Source organism: Nanorana parkeri, unplaced genomic scaffold (assembly GCF_000935625.1).
Source record: "Nanorana parkeri isolate BGI_ZX_2015 unplaced genomic scaffold, ASM93562v1 scaffold20, whole genome shotgun sequence".
In the NCBI taxonomy this organism is placed as follows: Eukaryota; Metazoa; Chordata; class Amphibia; order Anura; family Dicroglossidae; genus Nanorana; species Nanorana parkeri.
In genome coordinates this window covers 682043-703145 of record NW_017306288.1, presented here as the reverse complement: position 1 = coordinate 703145, position 21103 = coordinate 682043, and the positions used below count along the sequence as shown (strand labels likewise).

General features: G+C 46.2%; 1 protein-coding gene across 1 annotated transcript in view; it reads right to left on the bottom strand.

Annotated features, from left to right (window-relative positions):
* SIX4 (SIX homeobox 4) overlaps positions 1-2280 on the bottom strand; it is a 39067-nt gene extending 36787 nt beyond the window's left edge. The window contains exon 1 of the mRNA XM_018562059.1: positions 1607-2280. Within this exon, the coding sequence (XP_018417561.1) occupies positions 1607-2274 (668 nt within the window). The 5' untranslated portion in view covers positions 2275-2280. The remainder of the gene's footprint in view (positions 1-1606) is intronic.
* Positions 2281-21103: the final 18823 nt, after the last annotated feature.

Here is a 21103-nt window from a genome sequence, read left to right as displayed (position 1 = left end):
GCCATTGTTGATGACAGGGACCCGTCGCCTGGGCCAGCGGGAGGAACAGGGGCCCGTCGCCTGGGCCAGCGGGAGGAACAGGGGCCCGTCACCTGGGCCAGCGGGAGGAACAGGGGCCCGTCGCCTGGGCCAGTGATGGGGAATAGTGCCCCATCATCAGCGTCAGTGGGGTGAATAGTGGCCAATCGTTGGTCAGTGAGGGAAATATTCCTCTTCGCTGGTGTTAGTGGGAGCAATAGTGCCCCGCCGACAATGGGAACAATAGTGCCCTGGCATCAGTGCCTCTGGCCCCGTTCACACTGGGAGCAACATTGCCCCATCGTCTGTGAGAAAAATGGTGGCCCTCACCGTCGGTGTCAGCGGGAAGAATAGTGGCCCCCACCGTCGGTGCCAACGGGAAGAATGGTGGCCCCCATGGTCAGTGTCAGGAATAGTGACCCCCGCCATACTCAGTGTCAGTGGAAAAAGTAGTGGACCCCAAAGTGGGTGTCATCTGGAAGAATATTGGCCCCCCTCGTCTGTGTCAGCGGGAGGAATAGTGACCCCATAGTTGGTGTCAGCAGGAGGAATAGTGGCCCCCATGGTCAGTGGGAAGAATAGTGGCCCCGTTGTTGCCGTCAGTGGGAGGAATAGTGACCTCCATCGTCATTGTCAGTGGGAGGAATAGTGACTCATGGTCAGTGTCAGGAATAGTGCCCCCATCGTCGGTGTCAGCGGGAGGAATAATGACTCATGGTCAGTGGGAAGAATAGTGGCCCCGTTGTTGCTGTCAGTGGGAGGAATAGTGGCCCCGTTGTTGCTGTCAGTGGGAGGAATAGTGGACCCCATATTCAGTGTCAGTGGGAGGGATAGTGGACCCCATATTCAGTGTCAGCGGGAGGAATAGTGGACCCCATATTCAGTGTCAGCGGGAGGAATAGTGGACCCCATATTCAGTGTCAGCGGGAGGAATAGTGGACCCCATATTCAGTGTCAGCGGGAGGAATAGTGGACCCCATATTCAGTGTCAGAGTGAGGAATAGTGGACCCCATATTCAGTATCAGTGGGAGGAATAGTGGACCCCCATCGTGAGTGTCAGTTGTAAGAATAGTGACCCATGGTCAGTGTCAGTTCTAAGAATAGTGACCCCCCCCCTCCCCCCCCCCATTGTTGCTGCCAGTGGGATATTAATTGCCTCAAGAGCCAGTCAAACACAGATCTTTGTCCAGCCCAGGGGCCACAGCTCGGACCGCACAGACCGAACCAGACAAACTTTCTATTCATCACATTTCAATCCAATTCACAAATCTCATCATCTGACTTGAACCCCCGCCCCTCCCCCCGTGCACCATGACAGCCACACACACCGACCAGCACAGCCCCCGGCACACAACGAGTCCCTCATCTCCTCTCATCATCTGAATGAAACCCGAGCCGGTGGAGCCCAGAATCAGGTTTCAAAACACAGCTCCCTGCTCCCCGCCATGCTCAGTCAATGATTGACTCTGTCATTCCTCCATCACACCCCGGCCTGGGAAAAGTGCAGGAAAAAAGTTTCCTCCGCAGCCATATTGCAGTAGCGGGCACAATGGCAGAGCGGAGTACACAGACCGCCGTTTGGCTCACCTCTTGGACTGCGCCTCGGACGGGTTGCGGTCCCGCTGCCTCCTGTTCTTGAACCAGTTGCTGACCTGGGTGAGGGACAGCCCGGTGATCTTGGCCAGGTTCCTCTTGGCGGCGGGGGACGGGTATCGGTTGTGTTTGTAGAGCTCCTTCAGTGCGTTGCGGGATTTCTCCTTGAAGCAGTACACGGTCTCCTCTCCGTCCCAGATGGTGCGCGGCAAGGGGAACTTCCTCCGGAGCCGGTACTTGTCCACGGCCCCCAGGGGTCTCCCGCGGGCCCGCTCCGCCTCGGTGTAGCGCGCCTTGTACCACAGCTCCTGCAGCGCGGCGTGGTTGCACGGCTCGAAGTTGTGGCTCTCCAGCACGGAGAAGAGCTCCTGGTAGCGGCCCTGGTGGAAAGCCACCAGCGCCCGGGCTTTCAGGATGCTCTCGTTGCCACGTAGCAGCTCGCTCTGGGGCAGCGACCACAAGAACCGGGCCAGCCTGTCCAGGTCCCCGCCTTGCTGCAGAGCCTCGCACACGCAGGCGACATGCTCCGTGGAGAAGGCCAGGGTGTACGGGGCCACCTCGCTCTTCACCCCTTCCTCTGTCCCGCCAGGCTCCATGGAGAAGGCGACCGCTTCCAATGCATCCTCCTGCTTGATCTCTATCCCGTTGGAAGGGGAAGACATTTTTTTTTACCCCCCTTCTTATGGGAGCCCGGCCGTCGTCCTGGCAACCGTCACTCAAAGAGCACTCTACACCTTTCCTACCCCCCTTGTCCTTTCCCTCCCCCTCCACCTATCCCACGCAGGCTGTGTACACCTCTACCTGGCCGGAGCCGATCGAAGCTCCAAGCACGGCGATAGTCTTTTCCGGGACAACGATACTTTGTTTCACCTAAAAAAAAGTAACAGTTATTCCCCCGTGTTGTCCAATCAAAGCGGAACGAAAGTATAACATTGCGATCAGGCAAGGTGAAGAGATAGGCAATGTCTTTCCATTGGAGTCACGTGGTTTTACCCCTATAGACTTTAATGGGAGCACCTGAAAAAGTGAAACGTAGAGTTTTCGCACATTTTCTTGCCTATTTAGGCTACATTCACACTAGGTGTAAAGCTTGTGACACACTGCACGCAAAGCGGTAGTGCGCAGACCTTCGCGTGCAGTGTGTCATGTCATTTTCACGCCAGCTTCGGTTGTACGTGCGAGCCGATTGGCTATAGATGCAGTCTTTCATTTGGCCGCGCTTCGCTCACACACCGCATGCGAACGTCCTTGCTTCAGTTTTGCTTGGCTTCGCATTACAGTGCGATCCGGTCCAACTGTCAGTTTCTTACGCAGACCTGATCTGATGCCCAATGCTAGTCTTTGGGCAGCTGGGTCTAAACCATTTGTGTCCTGAGGCCGGGTGTCACTTGGAGCGGATACCGGGTGACACCCCGTCGTGATGTCATTGTGCATGCATGTGACGTCACCACGTGCGCGGTCATCTTTGTGATACCTGCTGGCGGCCATCTTGGTGATGGACGCTGGCAGAGATTGGACGTTCACCTGCTGGAATAAGGTATGCCGCCGGGTCCCCTCCTCTCTCTCCTGCAGCTGTCAGGCTCTCGGCCCATGACCGAGTGCCTGACGTTTCAGAGGGGGTGACACCAAAATGACTGCCAGTCATTTTGGTGTCACCCCTTCAATGGTGTCACACGGGTGCGGTCCGAACCCCCCTCCTTGTGACGCCACTGGTCTAAACGGTGGACGTTTGCAGACGTGCCGGTATGTGCGCCCCCCTCCGTGGTCCCCCTCCCGCTGGTCCCAAGCTCCGCTGTGCCCGGTGCGAGCCCAGGACCAGCATGGTGGCTCTGTGAAAGGAGATCAGAGGGAAATCGGTACACGGTCTCCCTCCGGTCCCCTCTCTGGTGTCAGAATGCGGAAGCGATAACATCACTTCCGCATTCTTGTGTCATTCTCCAGCTTCGGAAGCTGGAGAGAAGCTGATGAAGAAGATCTCTGCTTCATCAGCTTCTTTGGGGGGAGGGGTTCCTAGGTGACATTAGGGGTCTTGGAAAAAAAAAAAAAGGAATTCAAGTCACACATGAAAAAGAATTTGAATTTAAATTTTTTTTTTTAAAGTGTGCAAACATGCGTCGAAAACGACAATTGCGCCCATTACGCTGCACATGTTACATATCGCCACGTACGTTGCAGTGCGAGCAATAATTCTAGGGCCATCAATCACTGATAACACTAAACTGATGAGCGGTAAAAGCTTAGGGTCACCTATGGTCAATTTTGGGTATAGTAGTTTTTTTGTGATTTCGCGAGTGCACGCAATTTTAAGGCTTGACATGTTTGGTGTCTATTTACCCGACGTGACCCCGTCTTTTATATTTTACCAAAAAAATTGGCTATTAATAAATATTATAACATAATGTTAAAAAAACTATTTTTTTCTCAAAATTTTCAGTCATTTTTCCTTAATATAGTAAAAAATAAAACCCGTAGTGGTGATTAAATACCACCAAAAGAAAGCTCTATCTGTCCCCAAAAAATTGTATAAAATTAATTTCAGTACAGCGCTGCATGACGGAATAAATGTCAGTCAAAGTACCACAGCGCTGAATTCTGAAAAATGGCCGGGCCAGGAAAGGGGTGTAAACACCGCGGTCAGCAAGTGGTTAAATAACACTGAGGTTCTATGTAGCGTCATATCCTTCATCATTCAGGGGATAAAGTGAGACCTTATTATTGGTGGCTGTGTTCTCACTTTCTTTCCCCCCTGTTTGACTGTAATAATCATTTGTCCTCTCATCTGTCTTGGATACTAACACTCTGGGACATCTTTGGATTATCGGAGCCACTAATACCTCTCCTATGTTTGGCTCTTTGGAATCCTGTTGATGGAGTGGATGTAACTAGGCTCGAGGTATGACATGATACAACTTATATCTTAGTCTGTCGTCTCCCTGTTGACCATTAGCAATGACGTAGGATAAGACGCTACACACAACCACAGCGTTATTTAAGATTCATGAAATTTTAATTGATATACCTTGGCATTGGCCTGTGCAGTCCTCTTAATCCCTGCAGTCTCCTTGGTAATCTCCTCAAGAAAGACAAAGGCATCAATAAAACTCAATAGAGGTTCCAACTCGGCTATCATCATCCAAGCCACTTCCTCTTGGCCTGGCCTGTCGTGGACACGCCCCCTAGGAGCACATTATGACGCAGTCTGTGATGACCGTAATCCACATTGTAGGAATTATATTAAAAAAACAATGAAGGGAATTTATCAAAACTGGGGCAGACAAAATCTGGAGCAGCTGTGCATGGCAACCAATCAGCTTCTCTCTTCAGTTTGTTCAGTTAAGAAATGAAAATGAAAGAGAGAAGCTGATTGGTTGCCAGGCAAAGCTGCTCCAGATTTTGTCTACTCCAGTTTTGATGAATCCCCTTCATTGTTTTAGTTTTGGATAGAGTGGGGAAGACTTGAAACGTCTCTCTGGAATTTGTTTTTTATGTCCATGCCCTGGCTGGGGAGATATATTTGCCCTGGTAACCAGTGACACCTAGAGAGATACTGAAAGAAAAACAAATTGCCCATTACAAACTGAAATAACAAAACCAGCTTTTGCTGCAACATTCACCTTCAATTCAGAAATTTCCCTCCGCAGCAATTGTTGTCTGCTGCTAGATGGCCAGCATCAATCAACCCACTTCCTCTGAGCTCAGGTCATCCTGGACCCCCCCAGCCTGTGACAGGACAGTGACGGAGAAGTAGCGCAGTGATGAGCTCATCCCTCTGTCACTCTGCTTATTCCACCTATCAGCATGTTTCTTGTCAGTGCATGAACGAATTGGCTTCTTGTGCTGCTTCTTCCACTCACACTCCAGCCCTGCTGTATAGGGATTGCAAGAGCTGATACCAGGTCAAAGTCTGGCTCTCATACTGCTTGCATTTAAAAAAACAAAAACATTTAATACTGTATTAATGATTTGAGAGCCGTATCAATTTGTCTTATATATCTAGCTAGAGTTCAGCTTTATTCATTCCCCATTCTAGCCAAAAATAAAAAAACAACCCAAAAAGTTTGGCTTTAGATACACTTTAAAGTGACGTTGTATGGTAAAATGCCTCTATACCACCATGCTGCTTTAACGGAGAAATATGGGGTCAGTGTTTTTCCCCATAGTTCTCCTTAGGGTAACGGGAGGACACAAACTAGCGTCCTCCCGTTACCCTAAGCTCAGTATACCGCGAGCTACAGCTCGCGGTATACTGAGACGCCGGAGCGGATCCCGACTTAGATGACGGGATCCGCCCAGCTGCGTGAGTGACAGCTGGCTCTGCCTATCTAGAGGCAGAGCCAGCTGTACCTGCCCCCTCCCCCGTCCGTTCTGCCAGTCAGCGCTGGCGGATCGGAGCGGGGAGGGGGGAATCCAGCCCCTCCCCTGTCACGGCAGAGAGCCGTGACAGGATCGAGAGGTGAGCGAACGCCAGTATGTGTTCGCTCACCTCCCGATCTACTGAGCCGACCTGTGACAGTCTCATTGTCACAGGTCGGCTAGAACTATGAGGTGAGTGAAAAGCACTCACCTCATAGTTCTCCTTTAAGGACTTACCTTACATGATGCCTCTTGATCTGATCATCTTCTTCTCTCCAGTAGTTTTCAGGAATCCCTCCAGCGCTGGTGCCGGTCTCTGATCCACCGCAGACTCCTGTCGCTTCCTGTCCCATGGTGTCTGTGTGCTGCACGCTGCCGGGCTGCGTGCATTGACTTACACTGTGTCTCTCCTCTTCTCTCGGCCAAAGATCTCTACTGCGCATGCGCCCGCCCCATGATCCTTCGTGGCCGCTCAATAATTTTTCAGACCTTTAGACGGTAGCAAGCGGCGGAGACACAGGTAAGTAATAACCTTTTTGGTGACTTTTTTAAATTTGTTAAAATGTTTTTGCATATATCTACTGCTTGCTAGGATTAGATACATCTAACACCCACCCCCCCCCACCGAGGGTTTAGGCCTGGTTCACACCTGGGCGTTTTACAGCACGTTCCTACGCTCTGTAAAACGCTCAACATGGGAAAACCAATGATTGCCTATGGATATGGTTCCCAACCTGGACGTTTTACAGCACGTAGGAACGCGCTGCAAAATGCCCTACGCCCAAAGAAGTACAGGAGCTTCTTTGGGGCGTATTTGCGGTAAAAACGCGCGGCACGAAACGCGCGACAAACGCGCATATTCGATACGCCTGGGTGTGAACCCAGCCTTAATGTCACTTTAACAGTTTTTTGTAATTTTTGTGATTGCTCTAACAACTGCCACACTTAGGAGCAACATACTTATCATTTATAATTTAACATTTCTAATAGCAGACGGCACACATCACGCAGTGGAATTGGCGTCAACCAAATATCAGTCGCCCTTACTTTATGTCAAAATCTGGTGTCAAAGGTTAAGCGCTGAGAGACGTCTGCACTGCCTGTTCAATAATCCGATCCATTTTTATACTTGACAAAGCCCGATTGGTGATGCTCACCATAGGGACAAGACCGAGATTACGGAGAAGGATCGGGGTTGGGCATGGACTATAATATTCCTCGCCATTCTTCTCATTCACTCCCTGCTAGGCGACGCAGGATAATGTGGCGTGAAGACAATCGATGACCTCAGCTCCACATCTAGTTTTGGTAATATAAATTAAATGGAAGCTATCATTAATATTTCATTATGTTTATATTGATACAGACCCTGTGTTACGTCTGGTTGGGCTTACCACTTCCCTATTACATCGTTCCTTCTGTGTTTAGGATATAAATATATTTCTGCAACTGATATGCTCCACTCTGTGAACCAGGTATGGTGACAGGTGAATATATTAGGATAGTAGGGCTCTGTGTGTTTTATATGGGCTGTGTGTTTTATATGGGCTTCACTGTCACAGGCTTTGCACTATTGCATGTCTGTCATGTGTATAAAACAACCTGGCCAGTAGGCCGCAACCAAATTAAAACCCTAAAGGGGCTTGATTTAAAGTGTATTTCTAAACAAAACCTTTTTTTTGGATAGGGTGGGGAAGGGTTAGGCTTTCTGTTAAGTTCCTATTGCTGTGTATGTTCCCAATGGAGAGATTCACCCCCCCCTATTTGTACTGGTGACCACTGTCACCAGAGAAAGAAAGTGAGGCAATCCAAAGTTTTTGAGTTGTCCCAAGAAAAAAGAAGTAAGGTTAAATCTTTCAATGGGGACACCTGTTCTGGATACAACTGTTTAGTAGATATGTGCACGGCATAAAAATGAGTTTTCTGATGAAACGAATGAAAACAAAAAACATTTCCATTCGTTTCATCAAAGAAAACGCATTTTTCTGCTGTTCTGGATTCGGAGGCAACGAGCCGCACACTGAAAATGCTGATCGAGCGTGGCCATGTCGGCCGCTGGCACGTTCTGTGCTTGCGCGTTGCCATCTTTGAGTGTATCTTGGTATACACCAAGATGGCAGCGCCCGTATGTTCGGGTGCCACCATGTTTATGTATACCAATATATACTGAAAGATGGCAGAACGCGCCGGTGGCTGATATGGTCACCGCTCGTTCAGCCTGTGAAGGGTACACTGAAAATGTAGAACAAGCGGTGGCCATGTCGGCCGCTGGCACGTTCTGCACTTGCGCACCGCCATCTTTGATTGTATCTTGGTATACACCAAGATGGCGGCGCACGTATGTTCAGGGGCTGCCATCTTGGTGTACACCAAGATATACTCAAAGATGGCGAAGCACCTGCGCAAAATGCGCCGGCGGCCGATATGGCCACCGCTCGTTCAGCCTGTGACGTCACGCTGAAAATGCAGAATGACGGCCGCCGCCACATTCTGCGCGCCGCCATCTTTGAGTGTATCTTGGTATACACCAAGAAGGTGGCACCCGTATGTTTGGGCGCCTACATCCGTGCACAGCCGTATCGGGCCGCTCCCGGGAAGGACAGGTGCTGCGTGTGATTTGTACGCAGCAGCCTGTTCTTCTCTATACGACTACCCAGCCGTACGCTGCCCTACGCTCACCCGATGGATCCTGTCTGCGTCTGAGCAGCGACACCCGCACGGATGTGCAGTTCGCGTGAGCGTAGTGAAGCGTACGGCCGGGTAATCCCATAGCGAAGGAGAGGCTGCTGCGTACAAATCACACGCAGCACCTGTCCTTACCCGGGAGCGGCCCGATACGGCCGTGCACGCAGCACGGAGCTGTAGGGGCCGGCCATTTCTCGTGTGAATGAGGCCTTACACTGCATCTAAGGGGAAGGAGGTGCAAGGTATGGAATCAGGATAAACCTTAGCATGGGGATTGTAGTTTGGTTTGGATTCTGATTCCTTCAGGGTCGTGTACTCAGTTATTATTATTGATGTCTTTAACTGTTTGTTTATGTAGTTACTGTGACCCTTGTTCCTTTGCTGTATATGTTTTTTTTCTGAAATGTTATTTTTCAAACGTCTAATAAAAATAGTTTGAGATAATAAAATAAATAGTGTGGAATTTCTTACGGTTGGTGTTTATTATTATTATACAGGATTTATATAGTGCCAACAGTTATGCAGCGCTTCAGTACAGTGTTGCATGACGGAATAAACGTTAATCAAAGTACCGCAGCGCTGAACACTGAAAAATGGCCTGGATGGGAAGGGGGTTTAACACCGCGGGCTTGAAGTGGTTAAGTAAATCAATCCCAATAATTCTGCTGTTATTGGTGTCATGAAGGTACTATCCTTGTTATGGCATGAATCTCATCCCAGTAGAAAATGTCTAACTGGAATTCAAGGACTGCACCATGGAAAGTTCACCTCTTGCTGTAATCTTCAAGTTTCAAGCTGTATTTTAATACACCTAATGATAGTTTTATTACATTTTTGTAAAATTTTTTGGTGTGATTCATAGCTTCTCCAATTCTCGAGGCGTTTTAGCAGATTTTACAGGCCCACCCATAGACTTGCAGTTTATTAAAAACAAAAATCATAGATAAACACTATTCACATCTAAACCTCACACAATAACATAACCCCTGTATGATGTGGTGACATGCTTGGACAAATATCAAATTGAATGCTTAAAACAGAACTCCAGGAATGTAAAAAGTTAACGCTTCCAGTGTGGCTACCCCCAGCACTGCAGTGGTTAATTGCTCCTTTTGGTCTAGGGGCTTAAATAGAAAATACACTCATCTGATCCTTGATGCCGAATGGCTGCTAGACCACTTTCCAAAGCCTCTTCTGCCCTAGGCTGGCAGTCTAAGCCCCACTGACGTCTTCACGTCTATTACAGTCCATTAACTTGCATTATAAAAGAGGATGCTAAGGCTTGGTTCACGCCTAGGCGTATCGAATATGCGCTTCTGTCGCGCGTTTCTACCGCGATTCGCGGTAAAAAAAAACGCACGACAAACGCGCAATTCCGAGGACTACCTGGCTGTATCCAAATGGATACGCGCGGCAAATACGCTCCAAAGAAGCTCCTGCACTTCTTTGGGCGTAGGGCGTTTTGTAGCGTGTTCATATGGCCTGTAATACGCCCAGGTGTGAACCATAGGAAATAATGGTATTTCGGTGTTTGAGCGTTTTGCAGAGCGTAGGAACGCGCTACAAAACGCCCAGGTGTGAACTGGGTCTTAGGGACATAGCACCAACAGAGCAGAGGGGGAGAGAGGTGAGCATTCACTGCTGCAGGATCGAAGATCAGGTGACTATACCTTCTGAAAGGCGGCAACTACAGAAAAATGATCACTGAACACTTGTTTTGTGGGGGTAGCCCCACTGCTAGGGTTAACTTAGGGGCGTAACCACAGATCATGGGGCCCCATAGCAGAATTTTGATGGGGTCCTCCAGCAACCTCCCTACTGTCATTGATATTAAAGTCCGGTAGCAAGAGAGCTGCCTGTATAGTTCCTCCCCTGTATATCTGATGTCAACTCTTCTTGATTAATAATGTCAGTGTCAGCAGCAACTTTTGCAATCCCTATTGGGGCCCCCTTCCACCCCCTGGCCCCATAGCAGCCGCATGTGCCGCTATGGCTATTGTTACGCCACTGGGTTAACTTTTTACATTTCTAGAGTTCTTTGAAGCTGTGTGGGTGTATTATACTGTCTTCCTGGCTCCCTTAGACCAGCCTTTCTCAACAAGAGTACCATGGCACCCTGGGGTTCCTCATGACTTTTTTTTTTTAGGGTTCCCTTTAAATTTTGGCACAGTATCATGCATTTCCATGGTGCAGACAAGCTGGCCACCAAAAAACACATGACATTAATCCAGGGATGGCTGCATCCAGGACCACCCCCAGCATTTAAATGAAGTCAGAATTCTGCTTCCATCCACACCTGCTCCATCTCCCACCCTTTGCAATGGGAAGAGGGGACTCTGATGGGAAGGGGAACTCTGATGGAAAGGGGGGACTCCATGCTGCTGGGGTTTTTTATGTGTCATCCACCCTTAAAATTTATACCAGAACCCTATCTAGGATAAGGGTGAGCTACAGATTATAAGGGGAACCACACAAAATCTTTTATATTTAGATATTTCAGACTAGACTGGGGTGGCTCGTGATTTTGCATACTTTTAAAGGATGATGCGACTGAAAAAAGGTTGATAAATGTTGTTTTATTCTAGACAGTGATGAGGACAATCAAAGAAAAATATTTTTTGATAACTGGCCAGTAGTAATTTGGAATCCCTGGGTAGTGTTGTACAGCTTCTAGTCTTACTTGGTGTAGCCCTCTCAGTATTGTGGAGAACGTTTTAGGGGCTGTGGAGAAATGACACACAGTAGGTGCCTTTTCAAAAACACATTTCTCCAATGTATCATAGAGACCATTTTCTCAAAGCTAAGAGAGAGAACAGATATGTGAAGAAGATTGGATTCCAGGTTGGATGAGAAGATCAGAATGTCATTTAGACACACAATGATATCGTGAGATCTTGAAATACATAATTCAGAAAATTTTTAGGAACACCTGCTGAGTGGCTCAAAATTCCGTCCTAGTATGTATCTGTATCCATCGGCCCTGCCAACTAAATGCAAGAGGATGAGGTTTTCAAACAGTGAGGAGTTACACAAACCAAAATCAATCCCTAAAGGCTCCATAAGCTTTGGAATTTTCTGCCTTCTCACAACAATTATTGGCCACCAGTGCTTGGAGAGGCCTTTATAAACGGTACATGATGACACTGATGTCCATGTCATTCTAGCTTTCCTAAACACTTTCCTAAAATCTAATGTCAACTTCAATGCATAAGGACACCTGGTTTTTAATGCAATGCTGGAGCAATGCCATAGGAACTCTGAAGCAAGGTTAGGAAAGTGCACAGTGTTTGAAAACCTTGTCATCTCAGATTTATCTGGCTGGGCAGTTGGGTGCAGAGATAAAGACAAAGATAAAATCTTGAGCCCCTCAGTGAGCACAATGTTTGTTTAAATGCAAATGTGGCTGAAAGGTACCTTTAAAGCACACTTGAATTTAAAGAAGATAAATTAACTTCTACTCTCATAACGCTGAGCTTTGTGAATTGACCCCAATGTCTCCTTTAGAGAAATTGCCCTTGAAAGCTCCCTACCTTCATCATAGTGTAACTCACATCAGTACATACTTACCTCCAGTGCCACTTAGATCCTCACTGTGCGGCTCTGCTTCTCCTTTACTTGAAAATAGTTCTGGCTGAGTCCTGTGCCTACTATGCATGCATAACACAGTGCCATTTATTCCTATAGATGGGTCAGTAGCCCTATAAATGTGCCCTTCATGAGTATGGTTTCAGCCAGATGAATGAATAAATAAGGTTGTGGCATGCATATGCAGTGAAAAGGTATGAATAGAGCATTACTTTTAATTTACTTTCAATGACCCCCGAACCCACCCCCCTCAGATAACAGAATAAAATTAGCTTTTAGTAGGCGATTTAGGGGGGCAGATCGTAGTCAGTTACCCTAAAAGACTAGTGCACGATTGTTAAAAAAAAACTTCCTAGCCCCCACCCACCCTAAATACACACAGCTGACCCGTCCCCAAGCCTCCTTTCCCCAGAAGTGCTTATTTACTTCCTCCAGCAGCAGCCTCTTGTGCTTTCTGCAGCCCAGTTGGTAAAAAATCTAGCATTGGGCTACCCTCACCTGCGCACTAACATCTCTTTAATCACATGCTTCTTGTGTGTTAGGACAGTTAGAAGATGATTTATAAAGCTACACTAGGCGAAAGCTGTTCGCATAGCACACCCCCATGAGATAGGGCTGAAGAGCATGCTCCTTGGCTCTGTCTAAAGGCAGGAATACCGTGCCAACTCCACGTGTGGCTAGGCGGAAGCTTTATAAATCATCCTTTAATGTAAAACAGCAGATAGTGGAAACATTACATTTTGTGAAGACTGAATATGAAAAGAGTACATTTAATAAAATCCAAATATATGTTTAGTGTTGTACAGCATATCTACAAACAAAACAGAGATGTAATATATTGCAGCCTACGAGACATTAGATGATGTGGTTACATTAGTTTTATTTTTTTCCCTTTCACCTGATCATCTTGCCAGTAGCACGCTTCCTGTCACAGAATACCATTACTTGCCATACTGTATCTATGGAAGAGCAGCATTGTCACCCTACGACAGAACACCTTACAAAAACCACTCACCCTGATCAATGACTGACCCTGTAATAGCATTTATACAAATACATGTCCAAGCTTCCAGGAAACAAGTGTTTCCCCATTCCAGGCTAAGCAACAGGTTTGCCTTAATGAGGACCTCCCCAGCAGCAAATACTTATCTTTCCTTGACTCCTACACTTCTCTGTTTAGTGCTGTGGAAGAGCTTGTGATTCAATCCATCCGATGCGTGGCGAGTTCTATTGTTTTGCATAAGCTACAATTCCAGTTACTCGTAGTTTACACAAGACTTTTCTGCACACCCAGAAGCTGAATGGAACTGAAGTCATGCAAGTTAGTTTTCTCAGCAGCATAGCCTACTCTGCAGGGCCGGCCTTATATGTTTAAGGGGGGCTTCATTTACGCACAAACGTAAATGTGCATCAGATGCGTCAGCGCGCGAAAACAACAATTGCGCTAGTAGCTGTGTCGGCCGCACGGCGCCCTTGTTGCCATGGCGCCCTGTGCGGCCGCACTGCTCGCACACCCCTAAGGCCGGCCCTGCTACTCTGTTCCACCAGCTAACATACCTGATCTGCATTTACATTAGAGTTTGGACGGCTGCCAAGTCAATATATGTGAAAGAGGAGGAAGCAGGGTGACCTGAGCTGCTGAGAGATCCAACTTGAGGAGCTTTCGTACTTCTGCTCTGAACTTTGAGGATTAATTGCTCCATAGTGACTACAGCTGCATAAATCAATGATAGTTTGTTTAAGGCTTGGTTCACACCTAGGCGTATTGCATATGCGCGTCTGTCGCGATTCGCGGTAAAAAAATTGCGTGACAAACGCGCGTTTCCGAGAGCTACTTGGCTGTATCCCAATGGAAACGCTCAACAAAAACGGCCCAAAGTAGTACATGTACCTTTTCAGGCGTGGGCCGTTTTGTAGCGCGTTAGGGACGGGCTGAAATACGCCAAGGTGTGAACCAGACCCATTGAAAACAATGGGATTTTCATGTTTGAGCGTTTTGTAGAGCGTTCGTCGACCGTAGAGCGCGGTACAAAACGTTAAGGTGTGAACGAGGGCTTAAAGCTCCTTTAGGGCAGGTTCACACCATTTTCCGGACCAGATCTGCCCCGGAAAATGGTGTGAACCTGCCCATAGTTCCAGTGCAACAGACCAGAAAAATACTGCAGGTCTCATTTTGTCTGGTCTGGACTGCACTGGTGTGAACAGAGACCAGAAATAGCATAGGGATACATTAGGATGCATCTTGGGTCCGGAAACAGTCTCGAGGGCTTAAAGCTCCTTTAGGGCAGGTTCACACCATTTTCCGGACCAGATCTGCCCCGGAAAATGGTGTGAACCTGCCCATAGTTCCAGTGCAACAGACCAGAAAAATACTGCAGGTCTCATTTTGTCTGGTCTGGACTGCACTGGTGTGAACAGAGACCAGAAATAGCATAGGGATACATTAGGATGCATCTTGGGTCCGGAAACAGTCTGGTCTGGAGATTATCTGGAGGTGGTGTGAATGGGCCCTTACTGTGTAAATATGTAAATACTTGAATGTCCACAGCCTGGCCACAGATTCACTTGAAGGCACTTATTAAAACTGAGGTAGTCAGGGGCTTCCCGAGGCTGGGTGTCACCTGGAGTGGAGACCGGGTGACACCCCGCCATGACATAATTGCTCATGCGCGTGATGACGTCATCGCACATGAGCGGCCGTCTTATTGACGCCTGCTGGCGGCCATCTTAGTGATGGACGCCGGCAGAGAGAGGAGGGGACATTCACCCGGCGCCATGAGGTATGTTGCCGGGTCCCCTCCTCTCTCCTGACACTGTTGGGCTCTCGGTCCGTGACCGAGTGCCCGACTTTTCATAGGGGGTGACAACAAAATGACTGCCAGTTATTTTGGTGTCACCCCTCCAATGGTGGCACCCGGGTGCGGGCCGCACCCCACTAGTGACACCACTGGAGGTAGTTTTAGACTGGTGATTTATAACTGTGGATGAAAATGCCGAATAAAATTAACAAGCCACAAATAAGGATGATTCCAACCAAGCATACGAGAAAGAAAATACATAAAAGAAGTTACATTTTCATAACAACCGCAGGTCAATGTGATCAGTTGATCTCTTTAGTTTTGCATAGCATGAGGATGGATTGGAAACTGTCTGGATCTGTCAGATGTTTATTTCTATCTGTGTCCCTGTTGGAGAGATTTACCCTTCATTTTTGTCTTGATGACACGGCATAAATAAAAGAAAACATCTCTGGAATGAGGAGAATTTCACCCTAAACAGTTGTTACTGGAACAGGTATCCCCATTGACCACTCACCTCCTCTGGTGACAGATGTATGAAAAAAACACACACACACACACACACACACACACATATATACAATAAATATATAAAGGTGGCATACTTATACACTATATGGCCAAACCTATTTGGACCCCCTTCCAAAATATTGAGGTTGATTTACTAAAGGCAGATAGGCTGTTCGCAAGGGAATTTGCACTTTGCACATTTCCGCTTAACTTGGAGAATGAGGTGAAGCTTTGCTGATGTTTATCATCATCAATCATGTGCAAGCAAAAATACTGTTTTTTTTTTTGTTTCCTTGCAAGTGATTGGGTATTCTTGGCACCATGAAACTACACCACATTCACTAAGATAAGGGGAAACTTCCCCTGCAAAGTGCAAATTCCCTTGCAAAGTGAAAAGCCTAGTTGCCTTTCATTCAGATGTTTCCACTGAAGGGTACTGTTAATGCTACAACATAGAGTACAAAGCAGTTTTAGTCAATTTCGCGTGTCCAACCTTGAGGCAACAGTTTGGGGAAGGTCCTTTCCTGTTCAAGCAGGAGTGTGCCCCTAAGCACAAAGCCAGCTCCTCAGAGACATGGTATGATGACTCTGGTAGGGAGGAACTTGAGTGAGCAGCACAGAGCCCTGACCTCAACCCTTTAAACACCTCTGGGGTAAATTGGAATGCCGATTGGGAGCTAGGTCATCTCATGTCTGACCTCACAAATGCTAATCTGGCTGAATGGGCACAAATTCTCATAGACACACTCCAAAATCTTGTGGAAAGCCTTTTCAGACAAATGGAGGCTGTAACAGCTGCAAAAAAGGAGAAGGGCACCTCCATATTAATACCCATGGAATGTCCATAAACTTGTGTGATGGTCAGGTGCCTACTAACTTCTTGAGCACACAAAGGGTCTATTTAGTAATGATATTTACCCAAGATTCACACAACCTTCACCCAGGATTTACACTTTTTTTAAATTAAATCTTATGTGCAAAATGTTTAATTCTTGGGTTAAAGTTGTGTGAATCTTGGGTGAAAGGATTAATAAATACACCCAACTGAGTACCATTTGTGATCGTTTTTCATTTGCCTAAAGGTGACCATACTTTGGAAATCGAACACAAATGCGTTTTCGAACATTAATCGGCCAGTTGAAGGGAAGTGAATGATCACAATTACTGTACAACTGGACGAATTTCCTCGATGGGTGAAGCTGGAAAACTTTTTTAGAATTGTACGAAAATCGATGGATTAGTGGCGTTTTCATATGGAAAAAATAGCAACCTGAACACTGCACATGCGAAAATCCTTTCTGACGATCGACGAAATTCGGCCAGTTAGTATTGTTAACGAACGATAATCGAAATCTACATTGGTCTGTGCATGATGGGGTATTCCAGCGGAAATTGAAGGGGGGGGGGGTTCGTTGACGGGAGAAAAGAAATCGAACGATAATCGTAAGGTGTATGGCCAGCTTTACAGTTATTTATTTAGGACAAGCTTTGGAGAGTCTACTCCATAATCAGTCCAAGCCGTAATGATAAAATGTAGCAAAATGAAGCTTGTTCTGAAAAAATTAACTGTTTGTGAAAATGAAAAATAAAAACACTAGTCACAGTACTGAACTGTGCTGCAAGTGCACTAATACAGCTATAATTACCTCAAGCATAAATATACCCCAAACACTAGCAGATCACAGAGCCCGCATGTAGGAGTGTACTCAATATCTCATTCCTCCAAGGTATCAGTCAGAGGCGTCAATAGGGTTGGTGTCACCCGGTGTGGTAACTCATAGTGTCAACCCCCCCCAAAAAAAAATTCAGTAAGAAAATTATAGAAAGTCTTGGAGATCGAGCACAGAATTGTGCACACAATTACAGCGTACAGCGCTCCTGTCTCACTCATCACAGAGCAGATTAGAGAATGGACGTTCTGCGCCCTGCTACCCGCTCTTCATCCTGAATTTATTTGCCGTGCTGATAAAATAGTCCCTGTCTCCTCTGGCCCTGGGAGCAGACCGGGACCTGGTGGTGCACTGGTGTCTAACACCCCCTCCCCAATGATACTGCTGATATCAGAGCTAAAATGGATGTAAAGTCAAACATGCAAAGTCTCTTCTGCCAAAGAATACTTTGTTTCTCTCACCCAGCAATATTTACATTTTCTTGGTACACTGTACAGCAAATGCGCCATGTAGTATGCACAACAAAGTCCAAATCCCATTCGCACTGCCACGGTCTCAAAACCACAAGGTGACCACACGGATGGCGCCGTGCAAAACACTAATAGTAAATAAAAGTAATTCACCGGCACACACTTGAAGGCTTTTTAAAGTATTGATATATTTATTCAATACCCAATGTCACATGCTGTCATACGATGCTAACGTTTCAGGTCCACACAGGGATCCTTCACTGTCGCTCTGATGAAGGATCCCTGTGCGGAACCGAAACGTTAGCACCGTATAACAGTATGCGACATTGGGTATTGAATAAACATATCAATACTTTAAAAACCCTTCAAGTGTGTGCCGGAAAATTACTTTTATTTACTATGTAGTATGCACACTCACAAGCTCTCTAAGATGCCGTGAATGGGCCGGATGCTAGGGAGGGCGTAACTCCTGTGCGAATGTGCTGGAGTTACACCATGAGTGGCCACCCAAAGGCCAAAGAGGACCTGGAAGTGTCTGCAGCCGAAATGGCGGCAGTGGAGGACAGAGATGAGGACCAAAGATCAATCCAACAGCTCGTCGACCCCTCTGGCTGTCAAAATATCTGAACAATCTGAGTGGATGCCAGCATTGCTCAGGTATTTTGAGAGCCAGCAGGGCCCAGTAGCAAGATACTGAAGCTTGGCCCAGTGGGAGATTCCTCCAGCCACACAGTTTAGTGTAGATGACGGAATCTGCAGAGAATCTAAAAGTGTATGGCAAGCTTCAGGTAAGTATAAGCATAATTGCAAATTAGGACAAACACCCGCCCAGCACACAGCAGTTTACTTCTGCTTAACCATGTTTCACTTTGATTGCCATGCACATGAACAGTACTTATATCTTCTTACAGAAGGCTCTTATTTTTGAGGTTTAGCATGACTCCATACCTTAAAAAAAAATGCCACTTTGTAATTTTTTGAATCAACGCCAGGATAAGACCTATTGTCATAAATAGCATTCCAAATGTCTTCACCACCGGGAAACAGAAATTCAAACCATAGTGTGTGAAAATGGCAAGACTTCCTTCCTGCTCTTTTAGCATTTATGGTATAGTACTAAACCACTAATTGCGGTATAGCCCAATGTCAGACAGGAGATCTCACTGCCTCTGATACTGCAGTTGTAATCCAGCTACCACATAAATATATGGTATCTAATTCATTTCTAATTCCAGTGTTTAATCATGGTATAATAAATTTGTGAATCACAGTATAATAACAAATGACTGTTACATAGTTACATAGTATTTGAGGTTGAATAAAGACATTAGTCCATCAAGTCCAACCTATTAGGATCTCATTCTAGGAGTACCCGTACCCCTGTATATTACGGTCCCTTAAGAAATCGTCCAAAAGTTTCTTGAACAATTCCACATTCTTTGCTGAAATCACTGTCTGTGGCAGTGAGTTCCAGACCCTAACTGATCTTACTGTGAAGAACCCCCTTCGCCCCTTGTGCTGGAATTTTTTTTCCACCAATTTTAGGTGGTGGCCTCTAGTTTTTGTAATGGAGTTAATTTTAAACAGTTTATCGCTAATGTTGCTGCCACCATTGAACATTTTGTACATGGAGATCATATCCCCCCTTAATCTCCTCACCTCCAATGTGAACATGTTTAAATTTAGTAGCCTTGTCTCGTAGCTCTGGTCCTCCATACCCCTAATTAGTTTGGTTGCCCTCCGCTGGACTTTTTCCAACTCAAGGACATCTTTTCTTAGTACTGGTGACCAGAACTGGACCGCGTACTCCAGATGAGGTCGAACCAATGATCTATAAAGTGGCAAAATTATAGACTTGTCCCTGCAATACATCCCCTTTTTAATACAGGACAAGACTGTTAATTATGTATAGGTTTAGTATAGGTTCAAATGACCCATTAAATTATATTTGACCTCTGAGAATCATAGTTATCAGTTCTGTATACTGGTAAAGGATAGTTCATTCCAATAATAAAACTTTAGTCCCATCTCCAGCTTCTTTTTCAGTTTTTGATATAGAGCAGGAATGGGTTAGAAGTAACTTCTGTCAGTTTTTTTTTATTTATTGTTCTCTACCGTGTTTCCCCCCAAAAAAGACCTAGTACTATTTTTGGGAATTGCTAAAATATAAGACCTAACCCATAAATAAGACCTAGTTGTGACCATTCCCAGGGCCGGGGGTGGCATAAGGGGGAACTTGAAGAGCCGCCGGAGAGGCAGGAGAGAATCAGCGGTGCCAACGTAGCCAGTGCTAGAGGAAGCGAGGCGGCAGCGGAGGGAGCAGAGTCACATAAGCCGATGCTTCCTCTATAGTGCCGGCTCCTGTCACAGGCGGAGTGATACCAAATGCACTGCGCCTGTGAGGAATCGATAGTGAAAGTGCGCTTCACTCATTCTGGACAGCGATTGGTTACCAAATTGCTCTTGGAAAGGTACGGCACCCCTGATTGCTCTGATCACCATATTCTTAATTTTGCCATTTTGGATTATTTAATTTGGATTTTTGTACATTAAAAAAAAATAAGACCTAGTGTGTTTTTTTGAGCCAAAAATATATATAAGCCAGTGTCTTATTTTCAGGGAAACACGGTATGTTCCAATTAATGTGCCCTCAGGATCTGCCCTCAATGTCGTGGACATAAGTGATCGGAATTTCCCTAAAATTAATGAAAATCCCATCTTTACAAACTGTTCATCTTCTGCAATATTCCCAACTAGTCAATATCCTTTTCCTCCCCAACAGAGGACAGTTTGGTGTTTGTATAAGGGGAGAATCCTGGTCTGAAATTAGTTACTGGCCATTCAGGTTTCTTGATCTGCTTTGCAATGTTGACCAGCCTGTTTTTCTGAATGTCTAGATGTCAAACCAATTTTTACTTGCTCCTTTTAGTGACCAAAGCCCTACTATGACCACATTAACTACCTCCACCTCTAGTATGGGTTTTTTTTTTAACCCCTGAAAATACAGAATTTGCAAATGCCGGTGTGCTTATTTCTTTCATTAGGGTAATATAGGGCAGGATCTAAGAATATCTTCAGTTGTGCAGCACTCTAAAGATCTTGCTTTTCGGCCCCGCTGGCTGTCAAAATACCTGATTTTGAGAGCCAGCGGGGCCGACTAGCAAGATACTGAAGCTTGGCCCAGTGGGAGATTCCTCCAGCCACACAGTTTAGCGTAGATGGAGGAATCTGTTGCACTTTTTCCATCTGACCATAGAAAATCTGCAGATAATCTTAGTATATAGCCAGCTTTAGCCTGTATATTTCATATTATCTGTGCTATACATTTAACCAGTTTTCCTGACTATCAGCAATGAATGTAAGTGGCTAGGTTTTAGCTACCATGGGGAACAGAGCATAGCAATTTCTCTAGGCTCATAA